Genomic DNA, 27,275 nt, shown 5'->3' on the forward strand with positions numbered 1-27,275 from the left:
TTCTCTGGAACTACTTCTGTCTCACACAGTGTCTTTAAATGCTACCTAAGCGGGTGTCCAGCATTGTTAAACTGTTTGAGACATCCTCCTGATGTGAAGAGCGCTGTATAAATATAAATTGTATTGTAAGAACCTGCCTCTTCAACTGTGCTCATGGCCATCTTCATGGCCTCACTTTGCTTGGCTCTGACCCTGCCACTGTGAAGCACCCTGAGACCTTATCCTGCGCAAAGGGCCCTGTATAAATGTAAGTTGATTTTACCTTTGTGTTGGTGGTTATCACATGAAGGGGGGACGGGGATAGTACACCAGTCACAGTGGATATTGTCACGTGTTATGTGGCTGATGGAACAGGAAATTGACTTGTTAGTGTGATACTGGGAACTTGCATTCTGTAAACTGTCTGGTTCGGCCGGCAGAGTGAGCGAGGGCTGTTAAAACCAGGCCAGACTGAAAGGAAATAAAACACTGCTGGAGAGAACAGTGCATGCGACACTCCAGTTAGCAGACCGGCCGAGGAAAATGAAAATTGCCAGACACAAGTGGGTGCACAACCAACTTTTGGAACTGTTACCATAGAAATTTAAATCAAATACCGTTCTGAGCTTAACATGTATTTATTGGTGAGATTTTGCTGGCAATCCTACTGTCTTCTGCCTCTCTCCCCTTTCAACCTCCTCCAACCCTTCTCTCCCCCCATTTCAATCATGATGGGTTTCCAGGCAGCGTCTCTCTGGTTACCCGGTACACTACAGATCATTGAAGATTATTATACTCAGAACAGATGCAGATTCAGGAAAGCCCCAGTGACAATGTTGTACACATCTTCTTTAAACGCCTTGTTTTAGTTATTTTCCCCCTCCTCCCCCCAGTGTACAAATTAGTGGTTGTGGGATTGGGGCTCTGATAACAATGGGGTTTTCTTGTTATCTAACAAAATAATTGTCGCTGTGCACACAGTTTGTGATGTCTTAGAAAGATAAACCACATCAGGCAGATAGGAAGCGTGTGTGACTGTACTTTTCAGGCACTGGGAATGTGGTGCAATGTGCGTATGGTTGCTGGAGAGTCCTGTTGCTAACTTGCTATAATCCTGCTTGATCTGCTTTTTATTTCAAACATCCAGCCTTTTATTGCAGCACGCTACACTTATAGATCGTTTGACCTTTTGCTTTGGCCTATGATTTCTTCCCCCCAATAAAATAAATCGGAGGAAGAGAAAGCAAACAATTTGGAAAGTTTATTTAATCACCCGGTTCAACGTCTCTCCTCTCCTGAGAAGCACTTGTCTGTGGCTTTCCTGAACACCTGTTTATACATGAGCCTAGACAGTATGGTAAAGGGCTTGGTGTCACAGCTAAGCCCAGTGTTGCCACACAACGTTTTATTGGGAGGAATGAGGAACAGAATCCTGACTCTTTTTTCTCTCGTAGCCCAGGGTGCTGAAACCAAATGTGCTGCTCCAGCCTGTTCCTGCCCTCCCTGAGATCAGCCAACCCGACCCAGACTAGGCTCCAACCTTAGCCCTTCCTGCTTGACCGTGGCTCAGGGAATTTGGAGTTTCGAGTAGCATTGAGAGTCACCATTGGCGTCTTCCCCCTCATTCACCCCCTCACTCCCCCACCCCCAGAAAAATTAAATATTAGAGTGTCTGCAATAAAGATTTCATATTGTGACCGAAATTGACACTTGTTTTTGTTATTACAGAAGAAATCATTAACACTCTGTTTTCAGCAAACATCACTTTCTGTTGCTTGCAATGATGGCTCAATTCTGAGTCATTAGGTATTACATGGGATGACTTTGGAAAAAAATTGCGATCCAGAGATGCTCTTCTGTCTTTCCCCCTCCTTCTCTCTCCGCCAATTTTTCTCACTGGTGTTTCTTTCCCTTATTGCTCCTCTGCTGAAGGTGGCGGTGACCAGTGCTGGAGTACAGTTCCATGGGCACTGGAAACCCTCTCGTACCTCGCCCAAGTGGACAGTAAGTATCAGTGGGTGACTCAACTGTGTGTGTGTGTGAGGGGGGACGCATGCTCATCACAGCTCCACTGTTCTCATCCAGTGTTCACAAACCATGTTGAGGGAGCAGGGTATTGGGATTGATGCTGCTAAGTGGGAATTGATAGAGCAAAACCATTGTTTTTATATATATCTATATATATAGATAGATAGATATATAAAAACAATGGTTTTGTTCTATCTATACACATATATATAAATATATATTATACCTCCTCTGTAGCCCAGGGGCAATATTTGTACCTCCCACCACGGTTGGTTGACTCAACAAGGACCAGCATTTGAATCTGGGAAACCCTTCGTCAATGGGGAATAGGTCATTGTCGCACAAAGACAAACTTGTCAATGGTGAGAGATTTTGCACTAGTCATTGGAAAAAACATTGGTCATCTCGCTGGGTCCAATAAATTGGTTGTAATTCATCTAGATAGCAATTCTTTATTGTAATTGAAAAGCATTCTTCCTTTTCTTCTCTTTTCCCCCACCTTTATTTTTCCAAATTAACCTCCTTTTTTGCCAATGTATTACTCTGGGTCTGACTGTTTCTCTCATTTCCCTCTTGATTCCTCAATGCCAGACAAGTCCTCACTCGCTGTGGCATTTGTGAGTTATACTCCCTGGTATCCCTTGGATTATTTGGCATAAACTGGTGAATCTGTCTGATACTCGTGTCCTGAAATTGAGGGGAACAAATAGTCTATTTCTTCCAAAATATATTTGTTGGAGAAAGGAGAGAAATTGCATTTAAAAGCAGGTTAGAAGCTGTGTTTTATATTTTCTCTGAGACCGAGCACTTGCCTGTCTATCTACCCCGATCCTAATGTACATGTCAGTGCATGCAGTTACCATTGGGACTTTTAAAACATTTATGCTGATTCATAGCTCCCTGCTGGTCCTAAATTACACAGTGCACCATGTAATATGTCACTCCTGGGGGATGTGACCTAATCGTTACAAATGAATTAGGAGCTCAATGGGAAAAGACTGCCATTTGTGTCCCTATGTTCTCAGGGGAAGGGAAAGGTAGGGAGGCAGGAGAACAGTTGAACACACTGTGCCAATGTGGTGAAGTCAGAAGATAGCTGCGTGTGGATGGCCTTTACATAAATATATTGAGTAGAGGGTCTGACAAAGGGGATTCAAGACAGCAGTGGAACTTCAGGTGGAAGAAGGTTAACTGATGCCTCCGCTGCCTGTTTTGCGTTTACACAATGCTCTCAGTAACTGAGCAATAGCTGACACAATGGCTTCCGCTCTTTGTCTGTTTTATGTTGGTTGAGTGTGACATTCCCTTGGCTGATTGGATCTCTGTCTCCAGGTTCCCACTCACCTTGTCCCCTTTCCCATGGAGTTAGAGAGTACAGAAAATATCTTGTGTTGAAAGATGCAGTTTTATGAAGTTGGAGAAGGGCACGATTAACACGAAAGGTTTTTAAAGTAAAAGAATGATTTTTGTTGTTGCTCTTCCACACTTGCCACTATGACATTGTTTCGAATTCAAGATCCTCACCCTCACCTACAAGGCCATTCATGGCCTCGCTCCCTCATACCTCTCCGACCTACTATCCCCCTACCTACCTGCCCGTACCCTCCGTTCCTCTGGCTCCGGTCTGCTCCACATCCCCCGCCCCAACCGCCCTACCATCGGTGGCCGGGCCTTCAGCCTCTCAGCCCCGAGGCTCTGGAACTCCATCCCCCAGTGCCTTCGCCGCTTCCTCCCTTTCCTCCTTCAAGGCCGGTCTCAAGACCTTTCTCTTTGACTGTGCCTTCAGCTCCCCTCTCGACTCTCTACCCCCTCCTCGCTCCCTCCCTTCCCTTCCCTCACCTTGACCATTCTCCCCCCACTGCTCGGGTCCTGACCTAACTGTACAGCGCCTTGGGACATCCTCCCGACATGAAAGGCGCTCAATAAATGGAATCGTGTTGTTGTTGTTGTTGTTAGTCTTCTACAACAACAACAACAAAATTACATTTGTATAGCGCCTTTCACGTCGGGAGGACATCCCAAGGCGCTGGACAGACAGTTAGGGACCCGAGCTGAGGGTCGGGGAGGGCAGGGGGGGAAGCAGGTAGATCGATAGCACGGTCAAAAGCAGGGTCTTTTCTACCGGAGAGAGTACATCTTATATGGTCTTGGTGTGAAACGGTGGCATTTCTTGGACACTCTGCTTGTGCAGTTACTTCTTGAAAATCTGGATCAGTTATAATTGTACAACTAATCCGGATGGTGACATTAATCTATCTGTCTGTGTAAAGACGGCTGAGAATGGGTGAAAGTTTCATTTTGTCCTGAGTCTTAGACCATTCTCGAGTGCCTTTTGTACCGAAAAAAAGCAGGTGGTCATGCTGTGTCCTCTGTGGAGAGTTTACTAGCAACACGTAACTGAGAGAGGTGAGGTGACTAAATGATGGGTCAGTTTATGGCTATGTGCCTCATTTGGCTTAGAGATGTGCTTTAATGAGGAGTGTACGAGACAGCTTGCGATCGACTAGAGATTGTAGCACAGTTTTATTTGTTCGGTGCGGGGAGAACTTTTTATTTCTAAAACTAACCTCTAATAAAATAACGACCTGATTAGTTCCCTCTGTACCTGTTCAGGTGGACGTTAAAGATCCTCATTTGGCTTAGAAAGGTTTTTTTTCAGACAGGGAAGAGAGTTTCTCTCTGTGTCCTGGCCAGCAATTACCCCCAGACAAAAGTGGTCACTTACTTCATGGCTATTTGTGGGACATTGTGGTGCATAAATTGGCTGCCGTGTTCATTCATTACAATTCACAGTAATTCTCGTTAAATGCTTTGAGACAGCTCGACAGCATGATAAAGCGCCATAATTGTGGAGTCCTGTAACTCACTGGTTAGGGCACTCGCCTCGCAAGCAAGAGACCTGGATTCGATTCCTGGGAGGGCAAAATGTTGGGCAAGTTTCCTTACTCCACAGGCCTCTGTTTACCTCGCAGTCAGTAGGAATCCGGTTGTTAGTCGATTGGCGGATCACTTTTCCGAGTGTAATAATTCCTTTATATAAAAAAATAATTTGGTCACTAAATCCACGACTATTTGTGGGACGCTACTGTGCACAATTAGCTGCTACATTTCACCCACAAAATATACAGTCAATTCACTTTACAGTATATCCTGTGAAGCGCTTTGAGACGTCTTGAAACTGTGATAAGGCGCTATATCAAATGCAAGGATTATTATTGTTATACCGCATTCTTATTAACCCTTACTTGCCTGGGTGATGCTGATACATGGATTAGGGATGACCCATGAATCCTGCACTAATATTTACTGTTTACCCTGGGGGAGCATTGGCTGACAACTGTAGGCACTTTTACTTGGGATGTTGGAAAAATGAACTTTTTTTCCCCCATTAATATGGTATCTTGCCTTATTGTGTGTGCTGTCATTTTCTTGTCCTGGCTGGACAAGCATCGGGAAGCTTTCCAGTCAGCCTTACTAGTGGGCAAGTGGTGTGATTTTAGCTGGTTTAAGCTCCAGCAGTTACCCCAGTGCACACTCAGGGGTTCCTTCAGCTTTCGCTCTCACCAACCAGCACCTAATATTCTCCAGAGCTAGATACGTGGGGTGCATCGCTCCGGTAGAAGAGAGAGAGAGAGAGAGTGCGCATTCAATTCTAGGTGCAGAGAAATTTCCACGTATAGAAGACGTACATATGTGGAACTCCGGTTTGGATAATCTTAAGCAGGGTAATGGGTTTCCACTTGTGTCCGACACCTGGCTGACCAAAACAAGGCTGTAGCTTGATCGACTCATATGAGAGGGCTGATCAGTGAATTGTTTGTGACTGCTGTCCCAATGCCAATGTTGAGGGATTTGGCAAATGGACTGCACAATTGCTTATTGCTGGATTTTGATCCTTGTAGTAATATTTGTTTTCAAGGTGTAGTGCAGAGTAAGTGTTCGAGACAGATTGTATGGTAATGAGGTCTCGGTGTGTCTGTGTCTATGTGCGTGTGAACACATGTGACTGATCAAAGTTGTGTAAGTAGCATTTGGGAACGATCGCAAGGCAGTAATAATTGGTTGAGGGGTTCACATGACATGCACTGCTTGAACAAATTGGAAATAGTGTATAATTAATTTGAATCCTGTCACAAATGCGGTCACATCGACAATGAGGGATTAATAATTTGTGCATGCTGATTGAAACCATGTGGTTGGCTATTCGGTCAGCAGAGCACGGTCCGAGGCGTTTTTATCTTGTTGGTGAGGAATTTGTTCTGTGGTTAGCAGCCCATCCACCAGCGTACAGTGTCCAACCAGAACACCTTCCTTTTGGAACCTCTGCCAGACAAGCCAAACCCAAAGTCGCTGCGGACACGCTAAACTGCAGGAGCCGTTCTTCAGATGAGACGTTAAACCGAATTTCTCTCTGTGCCTGTTCTGGTGGACGTTAAGGATCTTGCGACGCAATTTGAAAAGAGAAGCGAGTTTCTCTCCCCCAGTGTCTTGGCCAACAATCACTCAGATTTTTTAAAAATTGGTCATTCAGTCAATGGCTGTGTGTGGGACGTTGCTGTCACGTTTACCTACAAAATGCACAATTTGAGTGAGTGCTGTAAAGTGCTTTGAGACGTCTTTTTGACTTGAAAGACACAGTACTAAGCGCCAGGATTGTGGAAGAGCACTTGCCTTCCAAGCGAGTTACCTGGGTTCAATTCCCGGCAGGGCAAAACCTTGGGCAAGTTTCTTTATTCCACACAGAGCCTAATAATAATCCCTAGAAAACAAAAACAATAATAAATTGGTCATTTTCAATCCACGACTATTTGTGGGACATTGCTGTGCTCAATTGGCTGCCGCGTTCGCCCACAAATATACAGTCAATTCACTTTACAGTCTATTCTGTGAAGCGCTTTGAGAGGTCGAGAAGACGTGAAAAGCGCTATATCAAATTCAAGGATTATTGTTATTATAAGTAACCTATTTGTGTTGTTTATCCTGGCCTTGCTTTAAATCACTGCGTATTAATTATAATATCAAAAATATTTGCTGGAATAATACATGAACACTGTACATGTAAATCAACAGGATTAATGCCCACACTGCTATTTCTACTGGGGTGTTTGAATCTACGAAGCACTTCAAGACATTATTATATGTGAAGCTCTATATATATATATATATATATCCACATATAAGTTGTTGTTGAATCGAGTCTCGATGTGACTGGGGAAGATTGACCACGAGAAAGTCGGTGCTGATGCATGGATTATTTGAACGTTTCTGTAAATTAACAGCTTGAACTTTCACTTGCGATATGCCACTGGATGACACCTAATGTTCTGTGTTCTTACACTTCTGTGGCTTCACGTTTCCTCCCCAGGGATAACTGATAGTATTTTTGTAGTGGACAACCGGACAGGTATGTTATTCTCCATGGAAGTAGTCAGTAAGTCTTGCTCTGGTTTCCTTTTGACACTAACCCCCTATTTGAGACCTGGCTGTGTCAATAAACCTTTTTCAGAGGGTCATTGTCTCTTAAGGCAGCAGTCAAGTCTTCCAGCTTTTCTGAAACTCTGTTCAGTGTTTTGATACCTAGGGAACTATTCACAGTCTATTTATATTTAATTGGTGCAGATTTTTGAAATGGATTTTGTGGACTGATGAAGCATTTAATACTTGTTGTTCAGTCGGTGCTGTGATTAAAAGTGTTTTTTGTATTTTTCTAACTTTGGCTGAAAGTGTTTAGCAAGTATTTTGCCGTGTTGGTTTGATGTGGATTGTAAGCGTGTGCAAAATCTTGAAAGTGCCAGGCATTTTGATTATCTATTATAACGTGTATTACGTTATAGATATTATGTAGTTTGGTGAACTGGGACAAAAAGCTGATGTGGAGATCATGACATTAAATACAGTAGATGTACTAACCATGCAAGGCTTCCAGAATTTCTACCACGCCCTTTAGTATTTGCTCAGGACCATACACTTTGGTGGACAGAAGAGCTCTCTGGTAGCGTATGTGCTGTTGGTGAAGAGCACATAACTGGCTCCTCGCAGACAGTGGCAGGGGTCAGCCATGTGATGGGATCAGGGCCCCCTCACATGGCCTGCGAGTTGAGGGTCTAATGTATGGCTATTCCTTCCATAAATTTAATGCAAAAATGCTTGCCAGTAAGAGAGATTGTCACTAATGCGGCTGGCCTTATAGATAATAAAACTGCTGTACTAATAGATAAATAGTGCCTCTGTGGACAGCTTATTTGTATAACCGTTTTTGGTCCCTGTTTGTTATGTCCTGTCCTGAAGGGCTGACTCTTGCTGGGATCTGGTAACTGGCAGCCCTTCATGTGTCATCTGTGAGCTGGCAACTAAACCATTGCAGCCTCCGGTAGGTACAGCAATCACATGTTTTCGGCAGAGGTCACTGGATAACAATCACTTCATACAAACACAGTCATTACACTTCACAGTAACATCCTGTGAAGTGCTTTGAGATGTCTCGAAGCCGTGAGAAGGCACTGTATCCAATGCAAGGATTATTATTATAATATAATGGATAACAATCAGGACTTAGAACCTGGTTTTCCCCCCTCTCAACGCATGGGGCCTTAAAGGTCATTGTATTCACCCCACTCAGAACCGCTCTTTTACAGAGCATAATCTGCAGAGAACGTATTTCTATCACGTGTGTATTTCAGCAAAAGACTTAAATTATTTTCCCACCAGCAGACAATAATTTTGTGAACGGGAGATGAGCATCAACAAGAAGTTGTGGAGTCCTGTAGCTCAGTGGTTAGACCACTCGCCTTGCAAGCGAGACACCTGGGTTCAATTCCAGGCAGAGGGCGAAACCTTGGGCAAGTTTCCTTACTCCACACGCTTGTTAATAATCCCTTCAAAACAAAACAATAATAAATTGGTTATTTTCAATCCACGACTGTTTGTGGGACACTGCTGTGCGCAACTGGCTGCCACATTTCTCCCACAACTATATGGTCAATTCACTTTACAGTCTATTCTGTGAAGCGCTTTGAGACGTCGAGATGTCTCAAATGCAAGGATTATTATTATTATAAGTGGTACTAAACCTGGCATTCCAGTCCCACGTGCTGCTCTGATAATGTGGGATAATGCGAGTGTAATGTCGTGTACCAGAGGACACTTTGAGACGTGATCAGGTGTTGCACCAAATACAAGTATTCTTATTAATAAACACCATGCAGTGGTTAGCTATCAAGTGTAAGTGGAATTGAAGGCACTGGAGTGAAGCATTGCAGGTCACCGTGAGTTATTTGATCGCCTTGCTGATGGGATAAAGTAAACCTGGAGTGTTCCCCTGGAGTTTCCAACTGTTCTTTACACGATTGTAAAAGCTATTACCAGAGAACGTGCCTTCCGTGTATCAGTGGTCGGGAGGGAGCACAGCAGTGAGTGATACAGAAATAACTATTGGCGAGGCTCCAGGACAATTATGTACAACACACAGACCACTGAGGGCCCTTCAATGTTTAATGATATGGTTTTGTTTTCAAAACCACAAATTTTATTGAAAGTGGTTTTAAATTGTTCTTGAACACAGGTTCTGTTGCGTACAATACGGCGAATTGGGGGAGGGGCGGTCTGCGGTTCCTGAGGGGAGAGAGAGCCATCTGCCCCACTCAGTGAATTATTGCTATATACTGATTATATTTTAATGACTCTTGGAGTAACAAAGCACCAACCCACATCATTGTGAACTCGGATGCTCTTTTGGTCTCCTCTCCTTAGCTCTGCTCAGTTGCTGTGCTGAGCATCTCTGACTCATGTTAAGCAATGTTAAATTAATATTAAACCTTGGTTTAAACCACCTTTGTGTTCAGCATATTGTGTTCCACTCTTGTCAGACTGTTGTAGTGTTGGAGAGATTGCAGTGTAGATTTACAGGACCTTTACCAGGAAAGTGTGGAGACAGGTGGCAAGAAGGATTGGGCAAGTTGGAGGTTTTCTTTCTGGAGATGAGATGATTGAGAGGGGACCTGATCGCGGTGTTTAGATCATAAAAGGATTCGATAAGGTGGACATTGATTCCACTTGTTGGTGAGTCCAAACGTGGAAAGGGCATACATATACGATACGATAGCCAGTAACAGATCTGATCGAGAGTTTAGGAGGAACATCACACATTACACCGAGAGGATGAGGATGGTGAGAATGTGGAACTCGTTGCTGGAAGCTGTCGTTAAAGAAAAAAAAAGCGTCATTGTATTTAAGAGAAAACTCAATGCATCCCTAAGGGAGAGTGGAGTAGGGGAGGGACTACAGGAGGGTTGTGGAGGCTCGCATAAATAATAAACTTGGATACGTTGAGCTGAAGTGGCGGGGGCTGTATCTGTAATATTACAGGAATGGTGCTTTGCCCAGCAGGTTGTTTGGGAGAGATCCCAGGATTAGTTCCTGGACCTCTTTACAGATGATATTGCTAGTCTGCTTTATACAGTGTGCATCACAGGTTGGAACAATGGCACTTTGACTGGAAGACATTGAGAGTTGTGATTTCCTTTTCTAGGAACATATCCATTAAATTGGTACTCCTTTACGTTTCCCATGCCAATCACTGTGCCCAGTTTTGCTTTTGTTTTGCTGATGTTTAAGCAGAGAGCTTTCTGTGTTGCGTTGTGGTACAGTAGTTTGCATTCACTGAAAATGTAGTTAAGTGTTGTGGAACCCTGCCACTGACCCACAATGATTCGTGGCTACAAGATTATTATTATTATTATTCTCACACCCAGCAGCGCTACTGAGTGGATGCGCTGCAGTGAGAGAGGATTGAGAGACATTGATTGACAGAGAGGGGAAGAGAGAGAGAGAAAGTGTGAGGGAGAGGGGGAGAGAAAGAAACAGAGAGTGAAGGGGAGAGAGTCTGTGAGAGAAAAGGGGAATAAGAGAGAGTAATTGAGAGAGAGAGAAAGAAAGAGTGCGGATAGAGTCTGTGTGAGAGTGTGTGTGGAGAGTGAGGGGGAAGAGAGTGTGAGAGAGTGTGAGAGAGGGAGAGAGGGTATGTGCGTGAGAGAGAGTGATTGAGAGAGCGAGAGAGAGTAAAGGCGCAGGAGGGAGAGGGAGACAAAGATCATGAGAGAGAGAGAGCGAGAGAGGAGAAATTAGGGCAGAGTTTCATGGTTCACTGTCAGGACAGGCGATCAAAGCCTCTTTTGGCTGCTGCGGGAGGGGTGGGGGGAACCAACGACACACACCAAGCTTCATGCCGTAGTTTCCTGACAGAAAGCTCTTTCTTTCCCCAGTGAGAAATTTCTCTACGTCCTTCGTTCCCCCACGCCCACCCACCGCTGCAACCTCCCGATGCGGCTGATGACTTTGCCCAGCTTGCTTGATGTTCCCCCCCACCCCAAGACATGACCGCTTGTTAGGTGATTGGCAGACCGCTTTTCCGGGAGAGGCTAATAACTCCTTCAAGAAAAATAAAAACGATTTGGTCACTTCAATCCACGACTGCTTCCCGGACACTGCTGTGCGCAATTGGCTGCCGCGTTTCGCCCACAAAATACATAGTCAATTCACTTAACAGTGTATCCTGTGAAGCGCTTTGAGACATCTCAATGGAGTGATAAGGCCCTGTATCAAATGCAAGGATTATTATGACAAAACCCTTCACACAGGGGGCCAACAAATAATGAACTGAACTCTGCACAAGCTCTGCCTTTAATACTGACTGCATTGGGTGGGGTTGGAATTGACATTAAATTCAATTACACATTGGCTTGAGTTTTCTACACTGTACACTTTCCAGACGTGATCACTGTTTTTTTAGCTATTCCCATCCAGGTTGGCAACCGAGCAGAGCTTTGAGGTCTGTTGTGTCTATACTGCTGCTGGCTCTCCCATTGCAGTTATATGCTCTAATCCCATTCCCTCGCACTCTCCTCGTACCCTCTCACATTTTTCCTCAAGCATTTTTCCAATTATATTTGAATGCTAGTATGGTCTCGGTTTTAATAGCTAGTTGTGCTAAGGCATTCCACAACCAAACAACCCTCTGTGTATTTAAAAACAACTTCTCTATCTCCCCCCCCCAACCCCTCCACTCACAATTTTTCTTCTGAATAGAAGTAGGCAGAATTTTACCCAAAGTGTACTTTTGTCTTTGCACTGTTGTTTTGCAACAGACTCGCCCACATCAAGTGCAGTTATCTCTTCAGTCTCATGTCAGGCGTGCAGCTAGTAATGACATTGGTACCAAACTATGTACAAGTTACTATGGGGATTGCCAGCTTTACATAAAGCAGCGCAGTAGTTCCAAGGGAGGTTGACTTGGCTTTTGTGTTTCGCTTTGTGTGTGTTCGTGTAGTTTTCTCTCTTGCTGGGCTGAGATGCTGAGCCCAGTTGTGTAAGTTGCTGCTGTGGTTGAGATGGGCCAGCACGTTAAAAGCCACGACTGATCCTGAGATTGCCCTGGCCAGCGTGGCTTAGTGCCAAACCATGTGGCATCGCGCCTGCTGAAAATATAACTGTGCTGTTCTGAGAGTTTCTTTTCGACTTCTTTTTGTTTCTTTTGTCTTCGACTGGCCGGTGAATAAGATAAAATCTGCTTCCTCAGGCTGCAGTACAGTAGATAATGAAATCCAGAAAGCCAGTCCAGGTAAGCTCAACCACAGGATGAAGAATTCACAAAGACATTTTCTTCTGCTTTGACAATTAGTGGATTTTCATATTAAAACCTATAATTCTCAAGAGTGTCTTGAGGGTTTACAAGTGCACCAGGTTCATTTTGTTCAGCGTTGCCTCTCTGACTATGGAGCTGGTAAGTTAAAGCCTCCTTGGGTTCTCTCTCCAGCGTCCGAACTTTTAACTCGTATCCCTTTAAAATCATATCTTTTTAATCCCCAGTTTCGCACTTTCTACTTTTTTGAAGGTTTGCTGGAGCCTTGATTATTTCCCGATTAAGGTGACAGACAGACAGGCGGGTGACCAATATTTTCCAACAAAGTCAGTCTCTGATTTTATTGATTTTTTTTAACATTTGGTGCTGTTGTATCCATTTGTTGTTTGAGGAATTTCCCCTCATGCATTCAGTTCTTTTTGTGACGCCAATTGCCTTACGTTTCAGTGTTAGCACGAGTGCACGGAGGTAAATAAATAATCTTTATATTCGATACAGTGTCTTTGACCCTGTGGACCATACTATCCTCCTCCACCACCTCTCCTTTCACCTCAACCTTCAAGGTTCTGTCCTTGAATGGTTCAGATCCTATCTCTTACACCGGCTCCACTTTGTATCCTCAAACTGCTTTTCCTCCAACCCCCGCACTGTCTCGTGCGGTGTTACTCCTCGGTGCTCTCCTCTTCAACCTGTACATGCTCCCTCTTCGTGACATTATCAGCAGAGATGGAGTCAACTTCCACATGTATCCGGATGACACCCAACTCTTATCTCTCTGCCTCCACCCTGGACTCCAGGGCCACTGCTGTCCTGACAGAATGTCTGTCAGACATGAAGTCCTGGATGAGAGCGAACTTTCTACAGACCGAGGCCCTCCTGTTTGGCTCCCGTCAGCACCTCCTCACCTCAGGCGCTAACAGCATCACCATCCATGGATGTACACTCCCACCTCACCGAGCCAGTCAGGAACCTAGGCATCTTGTTCTACCTCCAACTGTCCTTATCCCCCACGTCCATGCCATGATCCGCACCTCCGCAATATTGCGAGACTACCAGACATGTAGAACAGCCTCAGTCCTCAGGCTGCTGAAGCCCTCATACATGCCTTCATTACATCTAGGCTCGACTATTCCAAGTTCTCGCTTGTCGGCCTTCCAAACTCTTCCCTCCACAAGCTGCAAATCATCCAGAACTCTGCAGCTCATGTCCTCTCCCACACCAGACTCCATGACCCCATCGCACCCACCCTCGCCCGGTTCCACTGGCTCCCCATCCCTCAGAGGATCAAACTTCTCGACCTCACCTTCAAGGTCCTCCACGGCCTTGCCCCCTCCTATCTCGCAAGCCTACTCTGGCCTACTCCATGTCGCCGCCCGGCCCGCTCCACCATCAGCGGTCGGGCCTTCAACCTCTCTGTCTCCACCCTCTGAAACTCCATCCCACATTCCCTTCGCCTCGCTCCCTCTCTTGCCTCCTTCAAGGCACGCCTCCTCTTCAACTGTGCCTTCAGCCACCCGCCTACCCTCTCTGCCCTCCACTGTCCATGATTCCAACCACCCCCCGTTCGGGTTCTAATCCCTAATCCCTGACTGTCGAGCGTCTTGGTACGTCCTCTCGATGTGAAAGGCGCTTTACAAATGTAATTTTGAACTGTAACATAAATAATAATCCTTGCGTTTGATCCAGTGCCTTATAATGTCAGAATTTTATTATCAAGTGTGGTGAGTGTGTTCTATAGGTGAGTGGCCTATAACTCTGAAACATCTCAAAGCACTTTGCAGATTCAAATGCTATTAAGTGCAGTGACTGTATTTATATGTAAACTCTGCGCCCAATTTGCAGACAGCAAGGAATTTGTAATAAAGTAAATGACCAATTTCCCGATGTTAGGGGTTGTATCCCCAGAGGTGAGCTAAGCCAACAATTTACGAATGAGAGTGGAATAACATGGAACCGTGCTCTGCAATGGGCATTGGTAGATAAGATTCCCTCATTAAGAGAAAGGCCCTAACTTTAACCTCCTGATATGATGTGATTTTATTCAGGCAACTTTTTGAAAGATCAGCGATGTATTTGCTGATGTTGGAAACCAGTTTGAGTACAGACGGTCGCTGTTTGAGGGGTTTAAATTTATGGAGCTGACCTTCAGTTAATTGATTCTGGGGGCTGATGGCAGAGGCTGTTTTTGCATGAGGAATCTTTGAGATTTATAACTAAATCAGTGCATACTAATCCCCGAGACGTTCTCTGTTGCTGTAGAACATTGAGACCGAACAAGAGGCATTAACTTTTATTCTCTTAAGGCAAATCTGCCTGGTGGGTTGCAGCAACGAGGTAGTCCCTGGGCCCGGTAAGTTTCACCCACAAATGTATAGTTAATTCACTTTACAGTATATCCTGTGAAGCGCTTTGAAACGTCTAGAAGTCTTGAAAAGCACTATATCAAATACAAGGATTATTATTATTATTAAGTGAATGAAATACACTTTATATTTATACAGCGCTTTTCACATCGGAAGGACATCTCAAATCCCTCAGATCTACCCCCACGTCAACTCGTAGAGAATCAGACTGATAATATCACAAAAGTAAAGATATAACCAAACACATACGTGGCTCTGATCTCGAGCAAGTGTTTGTTTTTGTGTTCACTACTTTGCAGGAGTGTTGAGTGGTTTGCAGCTGATTAGGTTACTCCTGCAGGACTACTGTATTCACAAAGCCCAACAATAGAAGGCAAACTAATTAACACTGTAGTGACTGTGGAGGACCATTTTTGTTGTGATAGCTCGAAGAGCCACTGCTGGATACCTTTATACTTTAAACTTGCCTCCAGTGGAAAGTGAGGTTGATTATTGAGATAAAATTGAGGGTTGGTTTGCACTGTTGCTGCACCAGATATTTAGCGATGTGGGTCTTCAACACAAAACTCTGCTCTTACATTCCGTTTTAATTCAAGGTTTGAAACTAATGCCCTGCCTTTCAGACTGAACACATTAAGCTGGATTCAGGAATCTAATCTATGTGGTCAGATTGAAGGAACTGGACAAGTTATGAAACCAGACAGCCACATGATTTGTGAGTCTGTGTGTGTGTCTGTGTGTAATCTGTGGTGTACACATACAATGCATATACTATATTTTTTTGTGTACCTAACTGATACTGCGTCTACAAAGCATTGAAAATAATCCTTACATTTGATACAGCACCTTACCAAGTTGTCAAGTGCTAAAGTGTGCTTCACAGGATTCTGTGTAAAATCTAGTGAATGTGTACTGATAAGGCATATGCGGCAGCCAATTTGTACACAGCAACAACAACTTGCATTTGCACAGGACAGAATGCCTACAAACAACCATGGCCAATTTTATCTGGGGGATTGTTGGCCAGGACACTGGGAGAAACTCCCTTCTCTTTTCAAATAGTGTCATAGGATCTTTAAAGTCCACCTGGATAGACAGGACCTCAGTTTAACATCTCATCCAAAAGGCACCTCCAAGTTGCAAGAGTGAGAAATTCAGAGACTACTATAGTGATATTGTGGAGTCCCAGAGCGTAGTGGTTCGTGCGTTCATCTCGTGAGTGAGAGAACCCGGGTATGATTCCTGGGCGGGCCAAAAGTCTTACTCCACATGCCTCTGTTTATCTTGCAGTAAATAGGAACCCAGTTGTTAGTCGGTTGTCGAATCGCATTCCGGGGGCAATAATCTTTTTAAAAATGTATACATTTGGTTACTCAATACACAACTGTTTGTGGGACATTGCTGTGCGCAATTGGTTGCCAGATTTCACCCACAAATACAGTCAATTCACTTCACAGTATATCCTTTGAAGCCATTTGAGACTTCTTGACGACGTGATCTGGCGCTGTATCAAATGCAAGGATTATTATTATATTGATTAGGATTTGGGAACTTGTGCTGTCATGCTTCCAGTTGATCCAATTGATCCAGTGCCACAAGCCTACTCCCCGAGGTGGGGTTGGGTTCTGTTGACACCAACTTAGAATGGGCAATATTTAGTCGTAGTGACAAACTTGAGGTCGGATTTCGGGTCAGATCCAGCATTTGTTGGACTCTGCTGTTGACAAGCTGTTGGGGCTGCAGCTGAAAGAAATCACTGTGCAGAAATTGTACAAATCATCGCAAGCTCTTCAATTATTCATGATTTATAATACCACTCAATGTCCCTAGAGTAGAAGCAGTTCACAAGTTTGGTTCAGATGAAGAAGACCCTTGATCTCACCCTTCCAGAACACCCACACTACCATCCTCCCATCACTGCATGGAACTGTGTTTTTTAAATGAGTCCCAGGGCCCTGGCCTCAACCACCCTTCCTGCCCTCCTGTTCCAATCATTGATTGTCTTCTGTGTAAAGAAATGCTTCTTGGTGTCTGCCCAGAAATTGTCTTTTGAATCTCTTGAACCAATGTTCTCTTGTTCTTACGGAATCCTGAAGTATTAATCTGGGTTTACTTTTTCACTCGCATAGAAAATGCTACACACCTTTATGGATCCCCTCTGAGACATCCTCTCTAAAGACTGAAGAAGCCCCTAGCTTGTCTAATCGTTGCTTATAGCAACTTCTTCCAACTTTGAGGATCATCCTCGTTCCTCTCCTCTGCACTGCCTCTGGGACCTGGGAGCCTCTTATGTCATGGCAACCAGCACCTGTGTGGAATACTCAAGGATGCTGTATATGAATGTGTTTTGCGCAGCATGTTTCTACACTTTGCACTTAATGGATGGGACGGCACGAAAAATACAATATTGTTTCTGGTTCTCGTTTTCTGTGTACGATAGGCTTTTTGTTTTCTAGGTCAGATCTTGTCAGCCTGCCACTGGCACTAATCCCGCAACACTGATGGAGTGCTGAACTGAGCTACTGTGTTGTACTTTGCAACATCACACAAACCAGTCTTCTACAGTAAACAAACTGCTGCCTATTTTCCAACTGGTACTGGTTGTCTGAGTCATTAGCAACTACAGTATTTTAATCAATGATGTAGATATAATATCGTCATGAGAAGAGTGACTTTGGAGAATATTTTTTCACCCAGAAGTGTTGAGATACGGAATGCCCTGCCAAGTAAGGTGCTGGAGTTCATTGTGGGTTCCAAGAGGGAGGCAGTCGGGTGTAGGAGAGACAAAGGCTTGAGGCTTGAAGGCTGGGGATAGGATGGGGCAGTAGGTTTGAATGAACACCTTGCTCTGAGAGCCACTGCAGAATTGGTGACTCAAATGGCCTCCTTCTGTGCTGTAGATTTCTATGATTCTGTGACATGTTTTAAGAGTTGTTGGAGGACAGTGTCTGTGCCTCGGGGCTTTCACTTTCCCTGCTTCGGGGGAAGACCTATGCTGTACTCAGCAGCTCTGCTTACAAGCTCAACTCTTTTTGGAAACCTAGATAGACTTGTGTGAGAAGACTTGATACTTAGGAATTACTAAAGTGCTATAACTTAGAATTCTTAATTACTTTCACTGCGGTTTTCAAACGGGTTGGGAGGGTGGGTGGGGAGAGATTTTATCTGGAGAATATAATCAGGCATTTTCTTCTGTTAGGTATATAATAATAATAATAATCCTTGCATTTGATATAGTGCTTTTCACGTCGGGAGGACGTCCCAAAGCGCTTCACAGAACACACTGTAAAGTGAATTGACTGTATATTTTGTGGGCGAACGCGGCAGCCAATTGCGCACAGCAATGTCCCACAAACAGTCGTAGATTGAAAATGACCAATTTATTATTGTTTTTTTTTGGTTTTGGAGGGATTATTATTAGGTGTGTGGAGTAAGGAAACTTGCCCAAGGTTTCGCCCTCTGCCTGGAATTGAACTCAGGTCTCTCGCTTGCAAAGCGAGTGCTCTAACTTGCTCTAACTCTAACTCTCTCTAACTCTAACTATAACTCTAACTCGCTCTAACTCTGAGTTTGAATAGAACATATCTAGATTGAGTAGTGTTAAGTTTACTGTATGATGTGTGCCTGCATCTCTGAACATAGTCGGCTTGCAATGACGTTATGGCTGTGATTTTGGCAGATGCAAAAAGAAGAGGAATTGTAGACTTTGAAGTCTCTATCCAGTGGAGCAGCTTGAGAGGCTTTTGAAATGCTCATAATAGAGCAGATGAATTTTGCTCTGAGCAAGAGTTGTTTCTGACCTTCTTGATGGTCGTGCTTTGCACTTGATTCTGGGTTTCAACTTGTGTGAAATGACCATTACCCATTCCCATGCCTCTGGTACAAAGTCTTACAAGGTGTTTGCCATCCCATGGGGAATGCAATCGCAGTCTTCAATACATTCATGTTTAGGTTTCATTTTCTCCTGTCTGATCGCTGTTACATCCTAACGCTGATACTTTGTTTTTGTAGATGTTCTCGAACAATGACGAAGCTGTGATAAACAAGAAACTCCCAAAGGAATTGCTGCTTCGGTAAGATCAACACTGAGAGAAAATAATATCAAAAACAAGGAACCCTTTTCTCTGCTTTCGTACCTTCATATCGACTTCCTTTAGCATAGATTGATTTTATAGAAGTTTTAAGATCAAAAGGAGTTTAGAAGTAAAACAGAACCTACTAAAAAGTTAAAACTGACTTCAAAATGTTCATACTTATTGTATAAACTTTCAAATAATGAAACTAACTTGTTTGGTCAACAAATACTTTTACTGCAGTTTCTGTGAGGATCTGATTTCTACTATTCATGGGACGCATTTCTACAACTGTACCAGTAATTGGTACTTTTAGTATAATTTTATATCAAAGTAAACTTTATTCTGTCAGTCACCTTAATCAAGAAAGATGGAATTTCAGATGAACTGAAATGTTCGTGACAAAGGCTTAAAGATGTGCTCCAGTGCTGTAGGTGCTCAGGTGTTGTGTATTATGTGTGTGCAAGTGCAAGTCTACAGTGTGATTGAGGAGGGTAGTCAAACACAGTGGGGTGGCAGATGCACTGTTGTTAAGGAACATAAGGTGATGGGAATGTAAAAGAAATGTGTAGGAAGGTGCAGGAATGAGTTTAAGCTGCTACAAAACACTCTCAGCAGAAAGGGTCATTTGGGCACCAGGTAAAGAACATTTAGAGGCAGCCGTTAAGGTATACCAGGTATGATGATGGGAAATTGCATTTGGATCAAGTCTTGAACCATTGAGGACAGATTTCCATATACCGGGATATCATTCTGGCTTGAGACTAATTCTGTGTTGGTATTTATGCCTGTGATCTTAGCTGAAAACTATTTGTGCATTGTGTCTCAATGCAGTTGTTTTTGACCTGCTAGATGGTAGTGCTGTGTTGCTGGTTCTGGGTTATATCGCATTGCTCTGGGATACTACCCCGTGTGACCCACGGGATCCTCACTGACCGCTACCCCCCAACCCCACCTCCCACCCAGGCATCACAAGAGGTTAGTGACCAGTGCCCTTCACTAGAACAATTGGATCCAAGGACACTGAAACGTACATCAAACAAACTGGACGGCACTGGAACATTTGCAGTTTAATCGACAAGTCAGTGCATTTTCCGACAGATAACACAACTATAATGGAATCACATCAACACGGAGTATTGATCATTGGACACTCTTCCCATTGTTCCCCGACTAAGATGTGTGCCCTGTGCCACAGATAGGAGCTTATCCACTTTGCCTAATAGCCTTGAAACCTTTGCAGTGAGATTTGCAGATCTTGTGCAGCTTTACACTCCCAGTGGGATCCCTTCTCTCCCTTTGGGATTCTTTCCCTCCCTTCCTTTGGGATCCTTGCTGCCAGTAGAGAGGCGATTTTCAACCCATCAACGAAAACTGCTTTTGAAACCATTTCCCAAAGATAGCATCCAATCCCCATCGAGCCGAACTGCATATTAATAAAATACGAGCATGACGCACTCTTTCTTTCTCCTGACAAATTAATTGCTGATACCATAAATTGTGGAGAACCTTCTCTCAGTTGATCTCTCGGAAGCTCCTAGTTCCAGACCCGGCAGGTTTCCACTTGATAACTGTTGGGACTCCGTCCATGAGGAGTCAGACTGCTGGAGCCACTTGTGAATGGGTGGAGTGCCCCAAACTGTCAGTCAATCTTGGAGCTGCCACTAATTGGTCTCCTTCAAGTCCAATGGGAACAGCAATGGGAAGGAGGTGCTGGCACCTCTGCTCTTCTGCTGGACGGGAACAGGCAATGGTATTTTGGTTAACCTCAGATGCCTCTTAAACTGGACAGAATGGCCGGCCCTGATGTGTCCGCCTTAACCAACTTTCACTGTATTTAAAATGTCCTGAATCCTTTGAGCAATTTAGACAAAGGGATTATGTCGGTTTTAAATCTGTCTGTCCTTACCATAGAAGATATTTCAGGTAATGTAATCTGATTACTTCAGAGAATTTTTAGAACTAAACCGCTGAGAGATCTTATTAGGGGGGCTTCTTGATCCCTCACTGAGCACTCTGTGGCATGCTGAGGGAGGAGAGGGCGTCCCAGAGGTATGGAAGAGCGGATCAAGAGGGGTGGAGGCTCATGTGGAGTATAAACACTGTCATGGACCAGTTGTGCCGAGTATTTCATTTCTCTGCTGTAATGTATTGTTCAGATATAATGCTAATAAAACTGGGGACAGGGATTCTTCCCATTCAGCTCCTGTTATTCCTGCAAGCCAAAGCCCCAATGGATAGGGTGGTCCTAGCTGGACAAGCAGCGGGAAAGCTTGCCAGACAGTGCTCTCAACTGCAAGCAATGCGGTTTCAGCTGGTTAGATTCCAACAATATCCCAACACATATTTCAGGCTCCCCAAGACTTGGATTTTGTTCACCTGCATCTAATACTCTCCAGAGTTAGGTAAGCAGGATGAACCCTTAAAGGAGAGAGAGTGCATTCAATTCCAAAACATGGGAATTTCGGAATGGACTACATGGGATGCAGGGAACTCAGTTTGATTTGGAGACTCCTAAGCATGATGATGGGTTTCCGCATGTGTTAGACGCTAAGCTGACCAAAAACATTATAATTAAACGACTGAGATTCTAGGCTTCTATACGTCACATGTTTTATTATAAAAGCTTGGTAGGCAGTGCTGTATGCTACTCAACACTGATCCTGTGTTCCTGCAGCCACTGCTCGTAGCTTTCTGAAGATGGGGCAGCCTTTAGATACAACTTGAACTACTCTTAATGAAATGTTTTTAAAAAGGTACTTTGGTAAGTCCAAGATGCAGTGCAGTCCATTATATGAAGTTGCCTTATTGCAACACAGAGATTTTCTCTTGATCGCTGACATTAAATCAGTGCCTTCTGATTGACCCCTCATTAAATCTGATGATCCAGGTTCTCTAAACTGCCAGCTATTGATTAAGTAACATTTTACAAAATGCACATTTGTGGTCACCACAGTACAAAGAACAAAACACGCTACAGCACTTTATTAATGAAGAGTGGCCCTTATTTGGCAACATGCCTGTAATTAATAGCAAGAATAGAGAGCAGTATTGATTATAATAATCTGCTCTGATAGAATGCTATCACTTCAGTGCTGTATAAGTGCCACGTGTGCTTTTATCTGTAATTGTGGATTCTTCCTCATTTATATAAAAAAANGTCTTAATAGATGTTTTGAATTTTGAGCAGGTTTAGGATTTTTTGGGGGTAGTGGAAAAAAATCCTTCCCTTCTCTTCCACTAGTTAATTGCCCACATACAAGACTTACCTTTGATGTGCAGTGGCTTGGAAAGGCATGTCCTGTGTGGTGTGTTTGTTGGAGAGCTTTGGCACACTTTCAGTGCTAGATTGGGAAGTTTGTGAAGCCACCAGAATATCTAAGGTTGGTCAGACTAGATTTTACCCTTCTAAAGTAAAGCCATGCTGTTTTGTATTTATTAGGTTATTTTCATGAGCTTTATTTTCCATAATTTTCCCAATTCCTGCACTCCTCCCCCTCTCCCTCCCTCGCTGCTCCGAGGCAATGCTTCTCTTGTCCTCGCAGTTACTGCTAGAAAAAGTCTTCCTCTCAGGTCGCCTCGACTGTAGTTTGACCTCAATTTCTGAATGTAGATAAGTAAATAACATCTTGAAATTACACTCTGATTGTAATATTAGCCACAAACAATGGGCCGTGCCACATTAAAAAAAATTGCAAAGAGTAGGTGTCTGTGTAATAATGAATACGGGCAGAGGTTTCAGGGTTAAACCCTTTGACGACTGCGGAAGACTGGACACATTTTGCTGTGCAAGGGTTATGTCCATATCTGTCCTTCCCTGCAGGGTTTTTGGACTATGCTTTTAAGGGGGAAGTGCTGAACGGACATCAGGTGATGGCCTAGAGGATACCCTCCCCCTCCCCTCCCTTCAAACTCATTTCCTGGCTGGTAATTCAAGTTATATTTGGGACCATTGTTTTAGTGTCCTTTAATCATTGCTGTGAAAAAAAAAGGCCATGGACGAATACTTAGGAAAATAATCTGTCTCACCCACTACCTGGTGTATGCGCTCTTGAAACTTCACGTCTGGTTTGTTGCATCAGAGACCTTGGGACCTTCTGATTGAAATGTAAAAGTCTATAAAAGGAACGCAGAGTTGCTGATCCTCTACACAATTGTCGCTGGGTTATGGCCACAGACGGCTAATCCCACCTGATACCTGCCCCAGACAGGTATTAAACCCATGGATCTGCCAGAGCTTTTACTGTCGGGATTCAAGTCACTTAATGAAACTGATGTGCAAAATATCATGTTAAAAGCAACAGTTTCGGTTCGGTTTACATGCAGTTTTATTTGGAAGAAGGTAAATGGTGTCAACACTCCAAAATACTCCGATGAAGGGTGCTATATAAATGCAAGTTCTTGTTGTCTGGATACTTCTGGAGACTTAGTGAGAGGGAAGTTACTTAAACTACTGTGGGTGTATATGTGGAAAAATAAGAACAGGAGGAGGCCATTAGCTCATCCATCCTGTTCCATCAGTTTGTTATATCTTGGCGGATCATTTAATGCCAATGCTCTGCCCACTGTCACCCCAGTCTGTGTCTCTCCTTAAAACATCCCTGTTGATTCTACCTCTATAACTTTCTGGGGCAACGTTCCTCAACCTCACAACCTTCTTTGACAACAAGTGTCTTGTGTTTTATAGTCGGCTTTTAATTTTTAGGCTCTGCTCCAAAGGTAAGAATCATCCATTATCTAATATGTGAATTCCCTTCATTATTTTAAATACCTCAATCAAATCATCTCTTAATCTGTTCTTCTCTACAGAATATAGCTGCAGTCCACCCAGCCTCTCATCACAGGATATTTTCTGCTATCACTCACAATAACGTTCGACTGTAATATACTGGAATAACTTGGTTACAATGATTTGTACTCACCTTCAGATGGGATTGAGTGGGATTTAGACTGTGGAGTTTGGTGCAGATTTAATATAGATACAGCTGTTTACATGTACACTGCAGGATTACTAAACTGGCTGTTAGGAATCCTGTTTCTGGGGGAGAATTAAAGGGAGAAATCGTAGTGATTTTGAGTTAATGGCTATAGTGTGATACACTGGAGCACTCCCACAAGGATTATTTGGGGTTTGTCTTGTGGACTACAGCTGAGTGATGACGATTTCCTGTTATGATGAATAATAATAATAATAATCCCAGTATTTGATATAGTGTCTTATCATGTCGTTGAAACGTCTCAAAGCGCTTCACAAAATATACTATAAAGTGAATTGACTGTATATTTTATGGGCAAAACACCGTAGCCAATTGCGCACAGCAACGTCCCCACACCCAGTCGTGGATTGAGTGACCAAATAATTTTTTTTTTGGAGGGATTATTGTAAAAGGGAAATACACAACAGTTGTGTGAGCGACTCTGAAAAGGTCACAGCCAGGCCATTTATGATCCATAAATCCACTTCTGCAAAACTAATTAGACCGTTTGCAGCCTACGTCTCTCAGGATTCTGACTCTGAATGCCCCAGTGGTTGAGGAAGTGGCTGCCACACCGATTGCACAGAGAGATCTCAGTGTGGTTGGATTCCAGCATGGGCCACACAAGCAGTGACGGGCTAACATGATCATGTAATAGACCGACTGACACGACCACGTGACAAACGGGGTGGTATGTCACACTGTCAACACGTATAATGCTCATTGACATCACTCAAATTCAAGCAAGTAAACTGAACTCAGCATTAAATACACTTTTGTAAAATAACAGACTAAACATTGTTTGTGGTGACTTGTGCAGGGGAGTGAATGATACAGTATTTTCGCTGGGGAGCAGGGGATGAATTACATTCAGTAACTTACTTTTCCTCCTGCGTGAAGTGCTCCCCAGCTCCAGTGGGAGACAGCTGAGAGATTGTCCCAGGTCAGCCCTGATTTAATACCTTTTCCTTTTCCCCAACAGAATATTCTCATTTCTGGATGTGATCACCTTGTGTCGCTGTGCCCAGGTGTCCAGGGTGAGCTTTCTTCAAAATAATCTTCCTTTTTTAATAGACTGATGTAGATTTGTTACAAGTTCTGTAGTGTTATAAGTAATTTAAGCTGTTTATTTAATATCCTATGCTGTGGAACTCCCTCTGCCTACACTGCAGGACCACTGCCTACAACACAGTTTGCTTCAGATTTCACATTTGGCACTTGTTTGCCTAAATACACAGTCACTACACTTTATAAATAATAATAACCTTGCTTTTGATACAGTACCTTTCATGTTGGCAGGATGACTCAAAGGACTTAACAAGATTTTCTGTGAAGTGTAATAATGTATGTTTTACAGGCAGGCAAACAACGTAGTCAATTTGTATACGGCAATGTCCCACAAGCAGCTAATGGCTAATTTTGTCTGGGGCAGCAGAGTAATGCCCTTCTCTTTCCAATTGAAGGAGAGCACCTCTGACAATGCCGTGCTCCCCTTCCCCCTGCCACACGTTATAATCACACGTCATCTGTGTCACTACATGGAACGGTGATCTGAGAATTGTCAGATCTTGCCAGTTGTGTGAAGACGGAGTTTGTTCTGGGCGCTGCTCAGAAAACCAGAGAGTTGAGTGCCTGGCCTACAGGCGGTGGGAGGAGAAATTATGCTGTTTTCGAGTCTGTGGATCTGCCGAGAAAACTGTTTATGTGGAGGCCAGCCTGTAATGTAAATCTTTCTCAAGTGAGATCAGCTACAGAGTAAGCCACTGTCCTCCTTGGAGACTGACGTCGCTATTGCTTCATCCCCGCAGACTTTTAAGCTTGATCGAGGTTTCTTTTTACAGTGGGAAGAAAGAGAAGTTATTGCTGCTTAAATTTGTAGTAGATTTTATAAAGCCAGCTGTCAATAGTTTACATTTATACAGCTCCTCTCCTGTCCAGAGGGGATCTCAACGCGGTTCACACAGCTGTCTGCCATGCTCCTGAGCCGGGGTGGGGGGTGTGGACAGCTGAAGAGGATGGGTGGGTTGAAGATAATAAAAATAATCCTTGCATTTGTTATAGCGCCTAAACACATCGTTGATACATCTCAAAGCGTTTCACAGAATATATCGTAAAGTGGAGTGACTGTGTATTTTGTGGGCAAATTGCGGCAGCTGATTGCTCATAGCAATGTCCCACAGACTCTTGAGGCGGGTTTGAAGGAGCGAGGGCAAAATGGCTGAAAGCTGAAAGGTGGAGAGGATAGGTCCAGGGACATGAAGAAGCCAGTGTTTGCTGAGGCAGGGAGGGAGCGGCCAGATTGCTGGGCCTGCAGGAGGTGGCAGAGGTGAGGCCGCAGAGGGATCAGCATAAATTTTCATTTTTTAAAAAAAAAACAGGAGATATTAGTCACAGCAGAGTGAGCATTGCGCAGTCATCCAGTTTGCTCAACAGTGAATTCATGTTCTTGGCCTGACATCTTTAAACTGTTGAGTCATCTTTTCCGAAGCTTATGGAAACCTCATCGGGAAGGTTGATGGACAAACAGCTGATTGTGCCACTCCGCGTCCCTGTGCAGAGAGAAACATGGGGGAATCCTCCATATAGGGAAGGTCCAAACCTTTCAGGAAGAAAATTTAATCCTACTGCCATCGGTGTGCATACAGGAATTGACTTAATATTTGTATATATAAAAACTGTTCGTTTTATTCCGTCTTCCAGTAGAGGCATTACTAAAGAAAAAAGTATTTTTTTGACCTGATATTTTGTGTTTTATTTGAAACAATCAAACTATGCAGAGAGCCCAGCAGCGTGAAGAGGGAACTGAATGAGGGGGAACAGAGTGAGAATTCTGTTAAGGAATTTGGTGAGAGTGGGAATTCGGTGCAGAGTGGGAAAGAGGTGCAGAATTATAAAATATAAGTTATATTAAAATAATATAAAACATGTCTGGGAATATGGCAGGGCAGCTGAGACCGGTTGCATGCACAATGTGTGCCATGTGGGAACTCCAGGATGCTTTGTGGGCCCTGGACAGACACGTGTGTAGGACGTACCTCCAGCTGCTCGAGCTTGAGCTCAGGATTACGTAGCATGTGGGAGGCTGAAGAGTTCATGGATCGAACGTTTTAGGAGGTGGTCACCCCACAGCCACAGAGGGTTCATGAGGAGAGCAATGGGTGACGATGGGAGGAAGAGGGGACGGGCAGTGCAGAAATCCCCTGAGTGTGGCACACAAACT

At 43.8% G+C, this 27,275-nt stretch overlaps 1 protein-coding gene across 1 annotated transcript in view; it reads left to right on the forward strand.

Moving 5' to 3' along the window:
- Positions 1–1,911: 1,911 nt before the first annotated feature.
- LOC103189457 (F-box/LRR-repeat protein 20) overlaps positions 1,912–27,275 on the forward strand; it is a gene marked incomplete at its 5' end in the record, with an annotated part of 59,901 nt that continues 34,537 nt past the window's right edge. Inside the window, 3 exon segments of the mRNA XM_007909867.2 lie at positions 1,912–1,983; positions 19,018–19,079; positions 25,038–25,092. Of these exon segments, the coding sequence (XP_007908058.1) occupies positions 1,912–1,983; positions 19,018–19,079; positions 25,038–25,092 (189 nt within the window).

Source organism: Callorhinchus milii, unplaced genomic scaffold (genome assembly GCF_018977255.1).
Source record: "Callorhinchus milii isolate IMCB2004 unplaced genomic scaffold, IMCB_Cmil_1.0 Scaffold23, whole genome shotgun sequence".
In the NCBI taxonomy this organism is placed as follows: domain Eukaryota; kingdom Metazoa; phylum Chordata; class Chondrichthyes; order Chimaeriformes; family Callorhinchidae; genus Callorhinchus; species Callorhinchus milii.